Raw genomic sequence first — 18957 nt, 5'->3', positions numbered from 1 at the left:
ATGCATGGGGCTTGGGGAGGCTCTTCTGAGGAGAGTAACCCCTTCTATAACAACTACGCGACAGGACAAGTAATTAATGTTCTTCGGTTGGGTTCGTTCAATCTCTCTGAGAGAGAGAGAGAGAGAGAGAGAGAGAGAGAGAGGGGTTAGTCATACGATAGCTTGTGAGTTGCTGGTCTAACAAATCTACACAAGAGTGCGTCGTTTCTTTTTCTTATCCTTTGATCGCTCTGTGCTCACTCTACATTGAGATGTGCTGAGAGGCAGCCCAAGAAGCAAGCTGTGTAGATAGATAGATCTGGCAGGCGAGAGAGAGAGAGAGAGAGAGAGAGAGAGAGAGAGAGAGAGAGAACAAGGGAAGGGAGGAGGAGTATTCTAGCTAGCTGAGATCAGCGGTGCTTTATTGTCCCCTGGAATCCACCTACAGAAGCTTAGCTATAAATTAAGCCCGCAGTTGAAAGAGAAATATTATCTATCTATCTATCTATATCTATATATATATATTGTTAATTTGCTCGATATTCAATCCATCTCTTTTCTCTTCTACTACAGTAGGGAGATAGAAGAGTTGTGGATAGACATACATACAGATAAAGCTGGCGAACCGGTGGTGGGCAGGGAACCCCGGCTTGGGGGGAAGAGGAGGAGGAGGCGGAGGCGTGGACTCCGCCGCCGCAACCCCTTCCCATGGCCTCCACCTCAACCACTTCTCCAACCTCAGCCCCCACCGCCCCCACGATCCCAACCCTAACCCTAATCCTAACCCTAACCCTAACAACAACAACAACCCCTCCACCCCCAACAGCAGCTCCAGCAACACCAACCCGCACGGCGGCGGCGGGGGCGGGGGCGGGGAGGACGACGTGGACCACTCGCCGTCCTCCGGCGGCGCCCAGCAAGATCCCGGGTCGTCGTCGTCGGGGCGCAGGCCCCGCGGGCGGCCGGCCGGGTCGAAGAACAAGCCGAAGCCCCCGATCATCATCACCCGCGAGAGCCCCAACGCGCTGCGCTCCCACGTGCTGGAGATCGCCAGCGGCGCCGACATCATGGACGCCGTCTCCGCCTTCGCCCGGCGGCGGCAGCACGGCGTGTCCGTGCTGAGCGGCACGGGCGTGGTGGCCAACGTCACCCTCCGCCAGCCCCCCTCCTCCGCCTCCTCCGCCTCGCCGCCCCCGCAGGCCTCCTCCGTGGTCTCCCTCCACGGCCGCTTCGAGATCCTCTCCCTCTCCGGCGCCTTCCTCCCCACGCCCTCCCCCCCGGGCGCCACCGGCCTCACCGTCTACCTCGCCGGCGGCCAGGGCCAGGTCGTCGGCGGCGCCGTCGTCGGCGAGCTCGTCGCCTCCGGCCCCGTCATGGTCGTCGCCGCCACCTTCACCAACGCCACCTACGAGCGCCTCCCCCTCCCCGACGACGTCGACGACCCCGACCCCTCCGCTGCGCCGCTGCCGCCGGCGGGAGCGCAGCCTGCCTCCTCGGACGCCCTGCAGCACCAGCACCAGCTGCAGCTGCAGCACAGCCCGCCGCTCGGGGCGGGGAACAACGGCGCCGCCGCGGGGCTCGGCGACCCCTCGCCCATGCCCATGCCCATGCCCATGCCCGTGCCGATGCCCATGTTCAACCTGCCCCCCAATCTCATCGCCAACGGCCAGCTGCCGCACGACGTGTTCGCCGCCTGGGCTTCCGCGGCGCCGCGGCCCCCGGGCTACTGATCATATCGTACTCAAACCTTAAGTGTTCCTCCACTCCTTCCTCAATTCCACTTTTTTCGTCAATCTCCTGTCTCTTTTCTCTATAAATTATGCTGTTTAATTATTTAGCCTTGTGATTGTCTACCCCCTCTGTGCTATTGATGATCAGCCGAAAGAACTCCCAACTCATCTTATTTCCTTTTTTGACTTGTCTTTTTTGCTTTTCTTTTTTTCTTTTTCAAATTCATGCACGGATTTGGTTATCTGCTCTCTTGATCACTTCATGCATGCATGCATGCTAGTTTTTGTGCACGATGTTCGCTCGGTAGTAATTCGTATATAGTTTTAGTGAGCGGAATTAGCATTTGCTGTTATCCGCATGTTCCGCATGTTCAAGCGGCAAATTTTCAACCTCCTAGCTATATATTTTTTTTAACTTTTTTTTTCCTTGTTAATTTTGATTTCTATTTATAACAGTTTTCTCTTATATATGGTTAATATTATTGTTGTTGTGTTTTTCACACATAATATCCTTCTCTTTCTCTAAACTTGAGGCTTTCATATTACTTCTAATTAAGTTTTACACTCATTTTTTTTGCTTGCTATTGTGAGAACCAATTGAGCGGGGTTAATTAATTAGGATTGGGTGATGTTTGATGGATGATTGATTGGCAATTATTTGCGCCCCCTATTGTTAGTAGATGGTGGGCGGGGGAGGACCAAATGTTGCATCGGATTTGACTGCCTAATTTGGAGTATCCAGCAGGTTAAGTGCATGCACTGCTTCGATTCAAATCCGCCTACTTTGGAGTATCTAGCAGGTTAAGTGCATGCACTGCTTTGATTTGATACACTACAGTAACAGTGTTTCACAATTATTTTCCATTAGACTAGTTGGGGAGGCAACTTTAATGTTCTTTTGATGTGATTTTATTTTTTTGGAAATCCACGATAGACGACAGTCGGTCGTGGTAGAACATGAAATTTTTGGGTCATCCATTTTTTTTTCCCCTCTCCTAGCTAGTTTTCCATTTCTGGTGCATGCTTGTAGACTGATTGAAGATTTCGTGTGCATGCATACCAAGATATCAAATAAGAGGTTAGCTCATGCATGAGTCCTTTAATTTTTCTTTTTTTAAGTAACCCAAAGTTTTAGACTACTGAGGAATTAATTACAGTCACCTACTGCATATTGCTTACATATATCTTATGTGATTAATTTCATTTGGTAGAATTGTAGTTGTGCTCACTATTCTTTACTTTGCTTAGGGTAGAAAGAAGGTTTATAATGTCAATTTATCATGAATTGAAAAAAGTTTGATGGTCGTAGAAATCCATATACCTCAATGGATATATTTGTTTTGGTAGTTACTCATTCCTGTCTCCAATTATTCCAGTTATACATAACTTTTTATATAACAGGCTTGGTAATGCTTGTTACGTGGAATTAAGGTATTTAATCTTACAAGCTGCTAATTAGCCTGGTTTCTCTTACATGTCATCTTGTGCGAGCTTCATGGAAAATATTGAGTGGTGTAGTTAATTACCTATTAAGCATTCTAAACTGTGATCATAATGATGCCTTTTTGACCCCTATATATGGTTGCTGAATGAAGTTTTTAGGTCAGAGAATTTCTACTTGCATATATAGTTGTAGCAAGATGAATGTGGTCGGAAAACTAGAACAGCGTATATATGGAGTTCAAAGTAGTTTGCCTGAAAATTAAAATCTGTAATTTATCATCACAGTTTCCCAGTTCAAAAATCTGTACAATTTATGTATCAAGTGTTTATCGGTTGCACTCAATATTATCTTTCGACGTGTTTCTGAGGATAAACATTAATCAGTTTAGGAAAATAGAAAATACTTGTTTTAGTTGTGAATTTAAGTTACAATCAATGATCCTTATGGGTGACATAATTAACTGTAGCGGATTTCTTTTCTCAGTTGTACTACTAAACAAAAGAATTTGAATTGTAGTTTATGTTAGTGAGCCCTCTTGGCCTTATATATGCTATCATTAATTAGTCGATTGAGGAAGATGCAAATTCTTTAGCTATTCTTATTCAATCAATCTAAAAGTTTCTCTAGTTTGTATCATCAGATGCACCTAACCTTGCCTGAATATCTACAACCTACTTGGTTAAGTAATCTGTGATGTATTTTAATTGATCTGATATGGCAAATTCATTTTTTTCTTTCTTTTGAAAAAGCAAAGCAAGTTTCAGGGTGCAAAAGATTGAGATTAATGCTTGCAATTTTTTCTTTTTCAGAATATATAGAAGCTACATAAACATTATATTCACACGTGTTCAACCAGTCAATTTTGTTTGTGGATTTCCTATTGATTGAATGCATCATTTTTCATGATCACTTGCTCTCCATGTCTAAATTTGGTGTCTAATTTTGGAAAATTCATACCACTGCAGTTGCTGGCTTACTCAAATGTTGGAGGTAGGTAAGAAAATTTGGCCGGCAATTAATTGTAAATAGTGGTATTATTTCGTGATATTGACTTTGGTGAGATCAGTCACAGTAAAATATCAAAGGAACTGGTTGTCGTGAAAGAGTCTTTTTGAATAATTAAACAACTTTTTCTGGAATCTTGATCGAGCACTACAGTGCATGAATAAAAGCTTTTGTGTTTTTGTCAAAAATATCACCTGGGAGGTCAGAAACGATATAATCTATCCTACCTAATCCTTGGCTTTTGTTCATAAGATTAACTGTTGGATGAACCTATGGGATCAATCCCGTACGGAAAATCGCCGCTTCTGTAATCGTTAGTTAGTGTTTTTTTTTTTTTTGGCGATACGCTCATAATGAGACCCTCACTATCTTAGCTTATTTCACCTAATTCATCTTTTCAATGAATGAAGTGGATAGTATGCTATATTTTTCTCATATATATATATATATATATATATCAAGATCCGTGCACTACAATTATGGCAATTTGAGAAGATGTAATTAAGCTCGTTTTACTTACTACACTTTAGTATGAAAAGATGAAAGCTTCCACTACTACTTTAATTAATACTCAGTCGCATATGTAATCCTTTACATGGGCAAGACCTCTTCCATACGAAAATTCTTGTAATCACTTGATGGTTTTAGATCATTAGACTTTTAGAGTTTTTGTAACTTCAGAATTTAATTTCATCGACTGAGAAATTTTATTTTTTTCTTATTTTTGAGAGAAAAATAGAATGCTGAAACATTTGATTTATCTATTTTTTAAAAAATAAATTTAGTTAAAAATATGAAATAACTAGATTTCAAACTCGGTACATCAAATACCAATCATCAAATCCTTCACCATCAGCGTAAAGACAGTTGGTCGTTAACTGAGATTTATTAGACAAAAGAATTAGATGGATACAAGTCTTTAACTGCTCCCTTGGATTCTTTGGAGAAGATGGAGCAAAGTCTCAATAAATGTTCTCTTTTTGGTAAACTTTTTAGACCTTGCACTCCTTCATGCTAACGAATTCATGAGGTTGGACATGTACCTTGTCTCCGTCAAATGGAAAAAAGTAATGGTTGTGATATAGATTGTAGACTCGGGCAATGACCCACAAATTTGACTAGGTTAATGTTATGATTATATATTCTATATACAGCACGATGCGCTATAAGTTCGTCACATGAACTAACTAAGAGGTGCAGAACACATATGAATTGGACCCTTAATTAATTTAATTTGTTTATTTGGAACATTATAAAAAGAAAAGAATTTAAGCAGGCCTTTTTAGGGGCAAATTAAATTTATCTGTAGTCTCTGCCTGGGGAAGAAATAAAGCTAGTAAAATAGCACTTAGGAACGATAACATAAATACGTTTTATACTTCTATCTGATACCGAATGTGATGACTAAGTATATACCTAATCTGCGTGCGTTAGATATTTGTCGAATTCCCAGACCTGACTCCGTCGATATTACAGCGTGACGTAATCTGGAAAGCAAATTACGGAATTTTTTCCAGAGACATATAGTATAGTATATAGTTGACATTCCAAGCAAATGAATTCGCGTCTAAAAAATAAGTGTAACTTAAACATATATGGGATGATCAACAAGCAAATTAAGGATTTACATGGATCGATATATAGTCATTTAACTGAAAAATTAATTTGGAGACAAAAAATTCAAAGAGTTCTCAACCAATTTGTATACACAAGAACAAAAAATTGGCTAAACGGATAACATTAATTCCAGCGGAATTTGATTGAAAAAGAAATATTGGTTCTTTGTTTTTTGCAGGAAATTTCATCTAATTAAAGAACAATTACAATAGGATGATAGATCCTGATTAATTATGCATTCCAATAGAGGATTTATCAGAATTGGTCAATGTAAAGGAATAATAAATGTATCTGGTGACGCTAAATTAACTGGTTTGAGACTTGACGTTGTTTAGTCCACAGAGTTGTATATATATATATGTTCCACAGTTCCAAGGGTGGGCTCGAGTGTTCACAATACATGAATGTGTTGAGCCACGTTGAAACGCATAAAATGTGCTCGAAACAGCGAAACGAACGCGTCTAAGATAGCAGCTGCTTCCTCTTTCACGATCAATGGGCGTTGACAATGTGCAAAAAGACTAATGAAATTTTAATTAGTTTGTTACGATCCAATTCGATGCTTATCCACCGATCCGATCGAAAGGGACACATGAACACACGCAAGGATTTAATCGAAGTCCAAAGAATAGAGTAAAGATGATGTGAACAAAGAAAAGTAGTTAAACACAGTTACTGTAGCAAGGGAAAATTACAAGTGTGTGCATATATACATATAGAGTAATACTTTAATACATCATATAAGTCTTGATCATTTATTTTTTTAAATAGATGATTGAGATGAAATATGATTGTAGAGATGATCTACTATTCAGGCATAGGTATCATTACCAAGTACCTATTTAAAGAGTATTTTGGTCTTAGAAAAATATTTTGGTCTACAAAACCGGTTTTATCCAACTAAGAATATTATAACCTTCTCAAATACAACTAAGCTGTAAATTTAAGTGCAAAGCAACATAAAAAACTTAATTATAAATCAAATTCTACTTTTAAATAGGTACTACAAATATAAAATAAAATTTTCAGTTCAAATTCAAAATTTTAATTTAAATCAAAAATTAAATTTTGGCTTTCAGATTAAAAGTAGAATTTGATTTNCAAATTCTACTTTTAAATATAAAACACAAATATAAAATAAAATTTTCAGTTCAAATTCAAAATTTTAATTTAAATCAAAAATTAAATTTTGGCTTTCAGATTAAAAGTACAATGTAAATTCAAAATTTAAAAGTTTAATATAAATTTTAAGATTAAAATTTTATATTACAATACCAACTTTAAAACTTAAATTTAAATTCAATATTTTTTTTGAGTTGGATATTTAACAAATTAGGTATTATCTAATTTAAAAAATAACAAAACTAAATAAGTTATTTAATATTATAGGATGCTAACAAATTTGATATAATACTAATTTTTTTCCAATATTGCCATATTAATTAATTCAAATCGGTAATCTGTTCAATAGATTACTTTATGTAAAATTCAGCTATACCCTTTACTAATTTAGAGTTTGATTTTAATACTTATAGTGTATTAAGGTATTGCTCTCTCTCTCTCTCTCTATATATATATATAGAGTGCGGCCGGTATGCTTCTGATGTATTCCGTGCTTCCAGAAACATAGCAGTGCACGCTATATATATATATATATATATATATATATATATATATATGTGGCGTGATTGAGTTGTAAATTAATGTTCGCCTGACTTTAGATATACATTGTCTCCCGGATCAACGGTCAAATTGCTGATCTCCCCATTATTATACCAGCTCAATCCAGCACGCGGATAACTCCTTCCTTTTCCCCTGTTGACCAATAAATTGTTCCCTAGAACTTCTTCACCGCGAATAGTACTTGGGCCACTTAGGCTTATTTTGATTCCATCTTATCATAATTTTCAATCAAAGCTCCTAGAAAATCGTGGCTTTTATTTGAATTTTATATATATATATATATATATTGTTTAATTTGTTGTCCATCTCTTATATCAAAAATTTTTTCTGAATAAATAATTTATTTATTTTGCTGGAGAAGCTAAGAAAATCTTTTTTTTGAAACGCACCTAGTTGAGCTGGATTTTAAGGTATCGTTTGGTTCAGGGATAAACAAAAAGTGGATATTCCGGTGATAAGTATAAATTGAGATATAAGTGAAGATTAGATCAATTTTGTGTTTGGATGAAAATTGAGTTATTGCTGGGAATAAGAAAAATAGCGTTTGGTTAGGTCAGATGAAATAAAAATTAAAGTTGGTCGTTAAAAATAAAAAATAATGATATTAACTTTTTCTGTATATTAGAATTTAAACTTTTATATTTTATATTTATATTTTAAAATTTAAAATATAAACTTTTAATTTAAAAATTAAAATTAAAATTTAAATTTTAAAATCTCAAATTTATAATTTTAAAAAATTAATTTTTTAAAGTTTGAACATTAAATTTAAGATGAAATTTTAATTTAAAAAATAACATATCAAATTCTAAATATAAAAAAATTAAATTTAAAATTTAAATTTTAAATTAAACAATTTAAAATTTAAATTTTTAATTTTGTAATTTTAAAATTATAAATTTTAATTTTTGAATTTATAATTTTAATTTTATAATAAATTAAAAACTCTCTCTCTCTCTCTCTTCATGGTCGAACAAGCAGGATGATTCTAAAAATTTTTTTAAAATTCAAAAATTAAAATTAAAATTTTAAATTTTAAATTTAAATTTTAAAATTTAAAATTTAGATCAAATTTAAATTTTAAAATATAAATATCAAATTTATATTAAAAAATATAAAATTTAATATTAAAATTTAAAACTATAAACTTGAATTTTGAAATTACCAATTATAAATTTTTAAAACTAAAATTAAAATTAAAATTTGTTCCCCTTAAAAAAAATAGGGGTGGGAATTACTTGTTCCCACCCCTATTCCACTTAAGGGTGGGAACTAGCTATTCCCACTCTTAACGGATTATCCTAGTTAAGAATGAAAATAGCTAGTTCCCACCCTTAAAAATAATGTTTGGAGAACAAGGCGGGGATAACCCCTTATCCCCGCCGTTGTTCCCCAACCAAACATGGCTTAAGAGTTGAGATAGAACGGTCGATAGGACTAGCAGTCCAGAGATGACGTGGTGGACCTGGTGTAGGGAGTAATTTGACACGTTGACCACTTCCTCTTTTCCACTTGCCGACTTAACTTTTTTTTTTCTTTTTCCTTTTCTTTTCCCCTTGTCATCGACAATGCTTCCTTTTAGATCTGGTTGCTCCCTTTGAACTGGCCACTACAAAACGCGTAGTGATGAAGAAACATCACGGAATTAATACTCCCCACAATTATATATATCTATATGTATATATATTGTTCTCCCTTAACTCCTCTTATATATATATATGTATGAGTTGATTTGTTTTCACGTTCCAACAATAGAAGGATTCAAAGGACGCGCAAATAGAAAACTACACGCACGCACCTCCAATTCTAGTACCAGTAATGGTAGTCCCCAAATATTTGCTCTCCATTCTTCAGGCCCGGCTCGGCCCCGACCCGAACCTACCCGTTCTCGGCATCCTCGCCTTCGAGGCTGCCTCCGCCATGTCGCGCCTCGTCTCCCTCAGCAATTTCCTCTCCGGCCCCGAGATCCTCCGCCTCCGCTCCGACACCATGCGCTCCGATGGCGTCGCGTTCCTCGTCTCCACCAACCAGTCCTTCCTCCTCCGCCTCGCCTGCGCCGAGCTCGTTGCCGATCTCGACCGTGCCGCTTCTGCCGCCGCACGCCTCGGCTTCCGATCACGCGACCCCTTCCTCTCCAGATTCAACCGCATCTACGCCGACGCCAAGGAGGGGAACTTCGACTGCATCGATTGGATCGGAATTGAGAAAAAGGCCGGCACGAGGGTGAAGAAGATGGAGCGGCGTGTCGCGGCAACAGCGAGGTTGCACGCGGAGATGGACGTGTTAAACCAGCTGGAGGCATCGGAGAGGAGGATGAAGCAATGGATGCAGCACAGCAGGCCGACAGCGGTGCAGAAGCCGGACCCGGCCGTTGATACGCTGCGGAAGAAGCTCAAGGAGCAGCGACAGCGAGTGCGCCGCCTAGTAGACGAGTCGCTGTGGATCGAGACCGTCGACAAGGCGGCCGACCTCATGGCCAAATCCGTGCTCTCGATCCTCGCTAGGATTTCTACCGTCTTCGGCCATGTCGTGCCCAGTTTGCCGCGCATAACGGCCAATCGTGGTCGCAGTTACAGTCCCAAAGCGAAACACTCGTCGGGGCCGCTGGAGCGATCGACGCCGATTAGCGCGGCAGTGAGGCACTCCGCGCCGCTTTTCGTACACAAAGAAGTGACCTCGAAGCCTTTCGAAGATCTATCTAGGGTTTTGGAGCCGCCGTCGAAGACCGTAGGCGGGTCCGGCATGGCGCTACTGTACGCGAACGTGATTGTGTCTGCGGAGAAGCTCTTATTGGCGAAGTCGGCAAACGGACCGTCGGATGAAGAAGATATGAACGCGACGAGAGATGAGCTGTACATGATGTTACCGGAGAGGATTCGGGCGGTGACGAATGCGAAGCTAAGGGAATACGTGAAGAGGGAAGCAGCGACGGCCGGGGGAGTGGACGGAGCGGAGGCGGAAAGGTGGAAAAGGAGGGTGGAGAGCACTCTGAAGTGGCTGGGGCCGGTGGCACACGACACGGTGCGGTGGCAGCAGGAGAGGCAGATGGACCGGCAGCAGCGGTTCAGCACGCGGCCGAGGGCGGTGATGCTGCAGACGCTGCACTTTGCCGACCGCGACAAGGCGGAGGCTGCCGTCGTGGAACTGCTCGTCGGGCTCAGTCGCATTTGCTGGTGCGATGAGCGGCCGCGCGAGTTGCCGAGGCCGGCGGAATTTTGATGCTCGGATGAATGGGAATCGGATACTGTGTATACATATATAGTATAGCTAGATATGAAAAATACAGGAATTTGCAAGGATTGATGGTGTAGTAGTTTGTTGTAATGAATTCATTGATTGATTTGTTTCCATACATGTTAAGATTTACACATACGAGAATGACAGAGTTGAATTTTTAATTCGTTTGCTAATTTGTGTGTGCGGATTAAGAAATGAATGGTCTGGGGGATTGGTTATTCGTGAATTTATAGATTATAGATGCTGTTGAATTCAAAGAAATGTAAAAAAAATTGTAAGGGCCAATGGATTTAGCTCGCTATCACAAGTTTGTAGAAAATTAATTTAGACTTCCATTCTTTTTGACAGGTATAAAAATGTACACTTCTGTAGCTTATTTGAGCCAAAAAAAAAAAAGTATAGTTGAATACTACCTTCGTGTTGCAATATATATTTTTATATATAAAAAATCACTAGTTAAAGTGTTTCAGTTTTAAACAAAATAGCCATATGTTGTCAAAGAAAGTAAGTTTTAAAGGCCAATTATCCGTGAATAGCAAATTTGAAGCCCGACATACCGTATTAAAAGAAAATGTTATGCCGTGCGCCGAGGAGTAAGCATGATCTGGAATACAACCTCTTGTTGTTTTGGTTGGTTCAATTAATTTTTATTAGTAACTGATACAATTTTACATATTAAAAATAAAGAAAATGATGATAAAAAAGTTAAATTGCTTATTCAATACTTTGAACACATCAAATTTTGACCAAAAAAAATTATTTATTTTTATCATATCTTATATTCTAAGTGCATATATACTTTTATTCAAACCAAATATAACAGTCGAGCTGAAGCAAACTGAAGGAATTATTTAAGTTCATTTTGTTGATGCTAGTGATCCAATAGAATTTAACTTTTAAAGGAATATCTTCAAAATCGGACCGAATTAAACTATAGTGAGTCGAACGTCTAATTTACTATTCATGTAATTTTGAAATTCGTGTCATTCCAGTTATAAATTTTTATTTGAAGTGAAATTTTTTTTTGATAAAGATGGTTCCTAATACTCATATATATAATGTTAATATTGGTGTCATTTATATAATAAACGAAAAAATAAAATGATATATATCTATATATTCTTAAAAAAGAAAAAGTGTAGCATGCTGAAAGCCTGAAACCGTTCTCCTCAAATTTCTATTCCGTGAAAGTGTGGGTACAAGAGATGCTCCCAAGGAAACTTCCCTCTCCGTCCCTGGCCCCATGGTGTGTGTATATATATATATATATATATATATATATATATAGCTGGAGTAGAGATGTAGTAGTAGTAGTACCTGAGAGGGGTTTCTGTCCAAATTGGATAGTTTATAACAAGACGGCCGTATGGTCCCGAATCGCGTACGTTCAACGGCCGGGCCTATCACGAACAAGCACCCTCCTCACTAAACCCCTTCAGATGACGACACGTGTCCCCTGCCTCCTCACGGATCCAAACCTATTTATATTCTTCTGTTAATTCCGGCCTTTCTCGTCCGCGACCCACCCCCCTCTCTCCCCCCCTTCACCCATCACCCCTCGCTCCCCTCGACACTCATCGTCGTATCCCAGATATCGAAACCCTAGAAACCCCTCTCCCTCCGAGCTTCATTGCCCCGATTCACCTCCGATACGAATCCCTCTTTCTCTCTCTCTGTCCGATCGCTTCTTCGTCCTCTTCGCTCCGCGAATCCGTCTCGTTCACCATTGATTGAGGAGAGATGGCGAGCAACGTCTCCAATGTCTACATACACGTCATTGACGACGTGATCAGTAAGGTGCGCGACGAGTTCGTCAGCTACGGCTCCGGTGAAGCGGTTTTGAACGAGCTTCAAGCGGTGAGATCCCTTTTGCCTCTTTTGCAGCTCGATTCCTTTCGATCGTTTCAAATTTTTAGGGTTTGATTGATTTCTTACGGGATTGATGGTGCCTAGGAGTTTTTTCTGTTAATTGATTTTGATCTTTTGAGTTGCATACTGGAAAACCTAGTTGTGGGAGATGAAGATGATGCAGTGCGGAGCAATCAATGGGCCGATCGAGAGGTCGTCCATCCCGAAGCCCACCGGCCCCAATCCGGTCCACGATCTCAATGTGCCGTATGAGGCACCGGCCGAGGAGTATGAAACCCCTACAGCTGAAATGCTCTTTCCACCGGTTAGGGTTCCATCTACCTAGACATGCCAACATGTTGTATCAACCCAGTGTTTTTGCTTGATAAAGTTGCGTATTTCTTAAAATTGATTGTGCAGACTCCATTGCAAACCCCCATACAAACCCCATTACCCGGAACAATGGATCAGGGAATGTATAATATTCCAACAGGCCCCTCGGATTATTCTCCTTCTCCAATTACTGAAATCAGAAACAGTGTTGACCTGAAAGGTGGAAGGCCTAGTCCCTACATGGTATGCCAACTAATGGATGGCTGGTTTAAGTTAGCATACGTGTTTACAACTTGTTTTTTTATTAAAACTGTAAGCTACATTGATAGCTGTTGCAGATACGATGCATTATGTGAATGGGAATTAATTGGTTCTTTAAATTATCTGTCTTTATTTTGCCAAATTGTAAGTGTTAATACTGTGCTTGTTTTGTCGACTTCCTTTTATGTATTTCGTGCAGCAACCACCTTCTCCCTGGTCGAATCCAAGACCCCTGGGCGTTGATGTTAATGTGGGTAAGTATAAAATATGTCACTGTATTTAGAATGCTCTTAGTAATTTGTTTGCACAAATAGTATATCATTCGTAAGCTAGAAATGGACTTACGGTTATTTCTGGTGGTTGTCTTTTAGCTTATGTGGAAGGGCGCGATGAGGTGGATAAAGGAGCTCCCCACCAAAACACTACCCAGGTATATAAACAATTCCCTGAAATATTTTGTTTTTTTCTTCCTTTTTTTATTTTTGGAGAACTCTCTATGTTTATGTTTTTTCTCCCATCAGATTTCAAATTATCCGGTTAAATTTTTGTGGCATGTTGCAAATCAGAATTATTTTTCTCAACTTTGGAGAGCTTGCACTCAGTAAAGAATTCAGAAGTCCTTTTTGTATGCAATGCACAGAATTTGCCTTCCATTTGATATATCTTGTCATTTTCTGAAGGTAGGCGCTGAGTTCTGAAAAGTTTAAACCAAGGGTTAACATATCTACGTTTTGCCTTTTAGGACTTTTTTACGATGTCCTCTGGGAAACGCAAAAGGGATGATTATCCTTCTACTTTAACTTCTGGTGGTTATATGCCACAGCAAGATGGAAGCGGAGATCTTGCGAGTGATCTCCTTCTGCCAAAGGTACTTCTTACTAACTAAAATGATGTAAATTACACTAGGAGTCCCTGGATATTTGACACCTAAAACTTTTGGAAGTGTTTCAATTTAGCCCTTGCCATAGAGGAAGGAAAAAAAAAAGTTGTCTGCACTTGTTACATCCTTGCACTTGTGGACCGCAGATCCATTGGCTCTCCATTCATCTTGTTTTTTCTATGCAAATGTCTAGTTTCTAAGTAGGAATACAGTTGCAGCTCAGTGGGTGGTATTAATTGAGTGTCGTGCATAGACGAAAGGATGCACAACCTGTGGGCAATAGTTTCTTTGCTAACAGTAAGTGGAATGCTTTCAAAAGTTGGGGTGCCAAATGCCATGTTAATAGTTTGAGGACCGGAGCAAAACTTGACTAAAAGTTTCAGGATTAGTGGTGCAATTTTGCCCTATTTAACTCCAAAATTATAAGTTAGTTTTAACTTTGCTTTCTCCCTTTTGCATTTTTATCTTTCCTTTTGCAATTCATTGATGTTTGTAGTTTACCATTGTCCTGTTGTTGCAATGCTTATTGATAGCAATAAGGAATTTGCTACATCACATGATAGCAATTTACTGAATTAACCTATTGACAGAGATTTTAATATGCAAAAAATTTGAATCTTATATTGAATAAATAATATCCTATGATATTATGCATGAGTATAACATTAGCTATGAGCCAAAGAAAACTATCGAAGACCGTTCCTTATCCCGAAGGGGAGTTAATGAGACAATTTCTATTTACTGCTGTTTTAATAGTAAAAATGTACCATCTAGATACCCAGATAATCAAACATCACCCACAATACCATGGACAACTAATAAATCAATGTGCACTAGTGAACACGCATAGTAATGCATGTATTGTTAATGGAAATAGAATTAAATTGAACTTTGTAAAGTTGTTCAAGTGCTCAGGTATATAGTCAGAAATAGCAAAAAATTCAGGAGATAGCTGAATAATTTCAGGCAGGTCCATTTCTGGGAAGCTATCATGAAAAATGTGGAACAACTTCCAAATGTAAAAGAAAAATGACAGTACTGCATCACAAATCATGAATCATCTAGTCAGTTTGAATCTATGACATCATTGTCATCCTTGTATAGTGTTCTTCAAAAGAGAGTTCGATACAACTTGTTCAAATCCTTCTTATAGTGTTGCCAAAATGTATTATAATATGTCTGGAAGCCATGTATAATACAAGTTAGAATGTAACAGATCAAACAGTCATAGTTGATCATTGTAGTCCACCTTCAACTTTTATCAAATATTTAATTGTTTACTAGTATGTAAAACTCAACACACTTTTTTCTTCCCTGCCCTTATTGGTTGGTTCACTGAATTTTTCTTTGCAATGGAATTTTGCATCGTGACAGATTACACTGTTGAAAATGCATGTGATTCCTTTTCCAGGACATCATAAATTGGTCGACTATTACAAGTGTAGATTATAAAAGTTATCGAGGACCTATGTGATTCCTTTTCAAGACAATTGTAAAATGACCAACAATTAGTAACATAAATTACAGACTATCAAAAATCAATAATGAGCCATGAAATGGCAAAAAATGGCATGCAACTTCGATTTCAAGTTCCAGAATTATTAATACAGGAACTGTCAATCTAATTTTGTATGTTGGGCATTTTAGCCACCGTTTGGTTGGGGGTTAAGGGGTGGAATAACCCCTTAACCCCCAATTTATACCCAAACACCACTCTTAAGGGGTGGGGTTTACTAACCCCACTCCTCCTCCCAACTTTAACCCCGCACGCATCCCGAGCCCTCACCTTTTTCTTCTTTATCAATCATTAACCCCACTCCCCCTCCCAACTTTAACCCCGCACGCATCCCGAGCCCTCACCTTTTTCTTCTTAATCAATCATTATCTTCTTATCCCACCTACTCCAACCAAATACTTTTTTTCACTATCCTAGACTAACTCCAACCTCCAACCAAACACAAAAAAAATTTTAACACCATTTTATCCCTAAACTTAACCCTATCCATGGAATAGCTACTTTTTCTTAACCCCGAACCAAACGGTGGCTTAAGGTTTAAACTAAAGTTCACAGGAAGTAGAACAATAGTTTGAGACACTAACAATAAACTATGATTATCAACTCATATATCCATGTATATTGCATAATTTGCATTAAATATTTTTCATCCAATACTCTTCACTTGGTGTACAAGTTCTGAATATGTGAGCTTTGTTCAGTAGCCAAGGGTAGAGAGAAAAGAAGATGCGAGCAATAATTGAAATAAGAGAAAGCTATTGAGAGATAGAGAATGAAGCGTGTTTGAAGAGAAAAGCATCGTTGCGTTACTGCTACTAAAATTTTTGTGGGTCAAACAGGAAGACGATGCGTTGGACAGATTTGTAATAGTGTTGATATGCAATTTATTTGCTTTTCTTTTAAGACATCATTAATTTTGATCCATTCAGGACCCAGTGATTAGTAGGTCTCTATTGGCTATTCTAGTTTGGGACGAGATTTTGATAGTCGTTATAGATTCAGCTGGTAATGTATGGTCTTCTGTTCTTACTATTGGACGTTCAAATTTAGACGCTCTGGATGAAAATGCTGATGTTTCTCCTTTTTCTTCTTATGAATCAGGTAGATCAAGTTCGAAGTTCATCCATGATATGCAAAGTAACTGTAATTAAAAAGCTGCCCACTGAGGGATCAGGGGAAATTCAAGCGCTTCCCCAGCAAGATGGCATCAATGACGATTATGATGATGTATGAATTTAAATCTAAATGAGTTTGGATCATGCCTTTTTCTTTTTATTCTTTTTAAGGACTTTTTTTCCCCTCTCTGCAGTTGTTTCCTTTCCAAGGAGTCCCTGCTGAAGACTACAATACTCCTACAGACCATGGTAAAAATACTAAAAATTCGAACTTAGAAATATTGAACTCAGAATCTGCTGCAGATTCTTATTCTTTGGTGACATTTACTATTATCTTTCATTTTATCAGTGGAACTTCGTTCTCCTGCTCCACCTGTTGGTACACCAATGCAAAATAGAAATGAAGAAGGGGAGGATGATGAACCTCCTCTTAATGAAGATGATGATGACGATGATGATTTGGAAGACCTTGAGCAAGGGGAGGAGGAGCCTAATACACAGCACTTAGTTCTAGCACAATTTGACAAGGTAATTGCTGTTTTTTCTCCCAGGGTATTATCTTGTTAAATAAAAGACATTTTTTCCCCCCTATTCCTGAATTTCTCTTTTTTCATTTGAAAAGGTGACACGGACAAAGAACCGATGGAAATGCACTTTAAAGGACGGAATAATGCAGATAAATAGCAGGGATATCCTATTCAATAAGGTCTGTAGCAAGTTATCTTTAATTTCAACAACTTTTTGACTCGTGATAGTATTTTCCTCTTCATTGGCTATAATCCTACAAATATGCTTGTTTGTATTCCTTTGGTTTGTAATATTGAAAATTTGAGTAAATCAGGAAGGCCAGATGACGGAAAAATTGATAGAGAAGTACCAGAAAATGATGCAATTAAGTAAATTATGGACTATCGCCTCAGCGAAATAGAAAGAAGAACGTGAATACACTACTGGTGACTTGTAGTTTTGTCTCTTTCTATTTTTATAATCAACTAGAATCTTGAGAAGCCTACTGTGGATCCCACTATATGGACCGCTGAATCATATTAGTGTTTTTGAACGCAATGGACGGCATGTAAAACGCTGAAGAAATGCCAACTAATGGATGGCTGGTTGAAGTTAGAATAGGATCTCCTGCATATATAGTGACTGCTAGAGAGTCATGGTTTGCTGATTAACCATTAGTACTAGATTACCCAAATTTCTAGCTTTTAGGGCAAGAGGTCTCTTGGTCGTGGATTTTTGGCAGACCAAAAAGTTGAAATGAAAAGGAAGAATTCAGATCATTAGTTTTTTTTAAAAACTTAACATCTAGCCTACTTAGGAAGCCAGAAGGAACTCAAACTTGTTGAAATGATAAACTAAATCATGTTTTTTAATGATCATGTAGGTTGGGACCCAGGCATCAACAACTCAATCTTTGATATCAATGATTAATTTATGATTATGGAAGCAGCATTAGTCATAAATTTAGGAAAAGATTAAGAACTTCCATAAAGATATTTGTTGGCAAGGGAAAATAGTTTTGTTTTTTGTGGGGTTTACATACTAAGATGTTCTTGTTTGAAATTATGTTATTGCTGCAAGGAGCTGTTTGTTGTAAACCTTTTATTATTGTACATATCATTGAGATTCTGTTATAAAATAATCTTTACGTATGACAAGCTTTATCCATCAAGGTCCTGTTGTTATTAGATTACAAAAAAGAGAATGACTTAGGGATTCACTGGCACTATGTTGCACTTTCTTACGCCGATGCTTGCAGATGTTTGCTACTTTTCTTGGCCCTCCTCTCCCTCTTTTTCCGTGCTCTTGATTTTATGATTTTATCTTCCTAATTTACATGAAACTGTCCTTTGTTTCAGGCTACTGGAGAGTTTGAGTTCTGAAGTTGTTTTTGGAAGCTCTTCTAGAAGATGGAGAGTTCTTAACTTGGCTGAGTCAAGGATTATGCTAAGTTGGCTTCACTGGATGAACTGCTAGTTTTGTTTGTTGCTGTAAAGATGCTTAATTCATTCAGCTTTGTAAATCTGAGTTTTATTATTCCTCCCAACACAGAAAGCAGCTATTTTGCTAGCTTCGCTTCTCTTTTTGGTATCTGCTGAGAAATGACTGCTTCACTATATTATGTTGATTTTGTCACTTGTCAGGAGTAAAGGTACTCCAGAGAGATTTGGGCCCAAATCCTCCCTTCGCAAAATCGATATTCGGACTTTCTAAATTGATGATCAAAGCTGGTGAATGTTTTCTAGTGTTTTAAAGCTACTTGATACCAAATTCTATGGTTTTGGGATTCATTTTTACATGTC

General features: G+C 38.4%; 3 protein-coding genes across 3 annotated transcripts; all 3 read left to right on the top strand.

Annotated features, from left to right (window-relative positions):
* LOC109709144 (AT-hook motif nuclear-localized protein 15-like) lies at positions 1 to 1866 on the top strand. The gene is made up of 2 exons (XM_020231210.1): positions 1 to 69; positions 579 to 1866. Exons 1-2 carry the CDS (start codon positions 1 to 3, stop codon positions 1707 to 1709), a joined length of 1200 nt encoding a protein of 399 aa, XP_020086799.1. The 3' UTR covers positions 1710 to 1866.
* Positions 9167 to 10856, top strand: LOC109708628. Its single transcript, XM_020230433.1, has one exon. The coding sequence runs from the start codon at positions 9277 to 9279 to the stop codon at positions 10675 to 10677; it is 1401 nt and encodes a 466-aa protein (XP_020086022.1). The 5' UTR covers positions 9167 to 9276; the 3' UTR covers positions 10678 to 10856.
* Positions 12200 to 18881, top strand: LOC109709623 (transcription initiation factor IIA subunit 1-like). The gene is made up of 11 exons (XM_020231930.1): positions 12200 to 12552; positions 12704 to 12868; positions 12964 to 13119; positions 13337 to 13391; positions 13509 to 13567; positions 13880 to 14005; positions 16635 to 16760; positions 16843 to 16897; positions 16998 to 17176; positions 17271 to 17354; positions 18514 to 18881. The coding sequence occupies exons 1-11, from the start codon at positions 12436 to 12438 to the stop codon at positions 18535 to 18537; spliced, it is 1146 nt and encodes a 381-aa protein (XP_020087519.1). The 5' UTR covers positions 12200 to 12435; the 3' UTR covers positions 18538 to 18881.

Source organism: Ananas comosus, linkage group 4 (genome assembly GCF_001540865.1).
Source record: "Ananas comosus cultivar F153 linkage group 4, ASM154086v1, whole genome shotgun sequence".
NCBI lineage: Eukaryota > Viridiplantae > Streptophyta > Magnoliopsida > Poales > Bromeliaceae > Ananas > Ananas comosus.
Note: the sequence above shows the minus strand (reverse complement) of the source record. Positions and strands in the feature narration are given on the sequence as shown.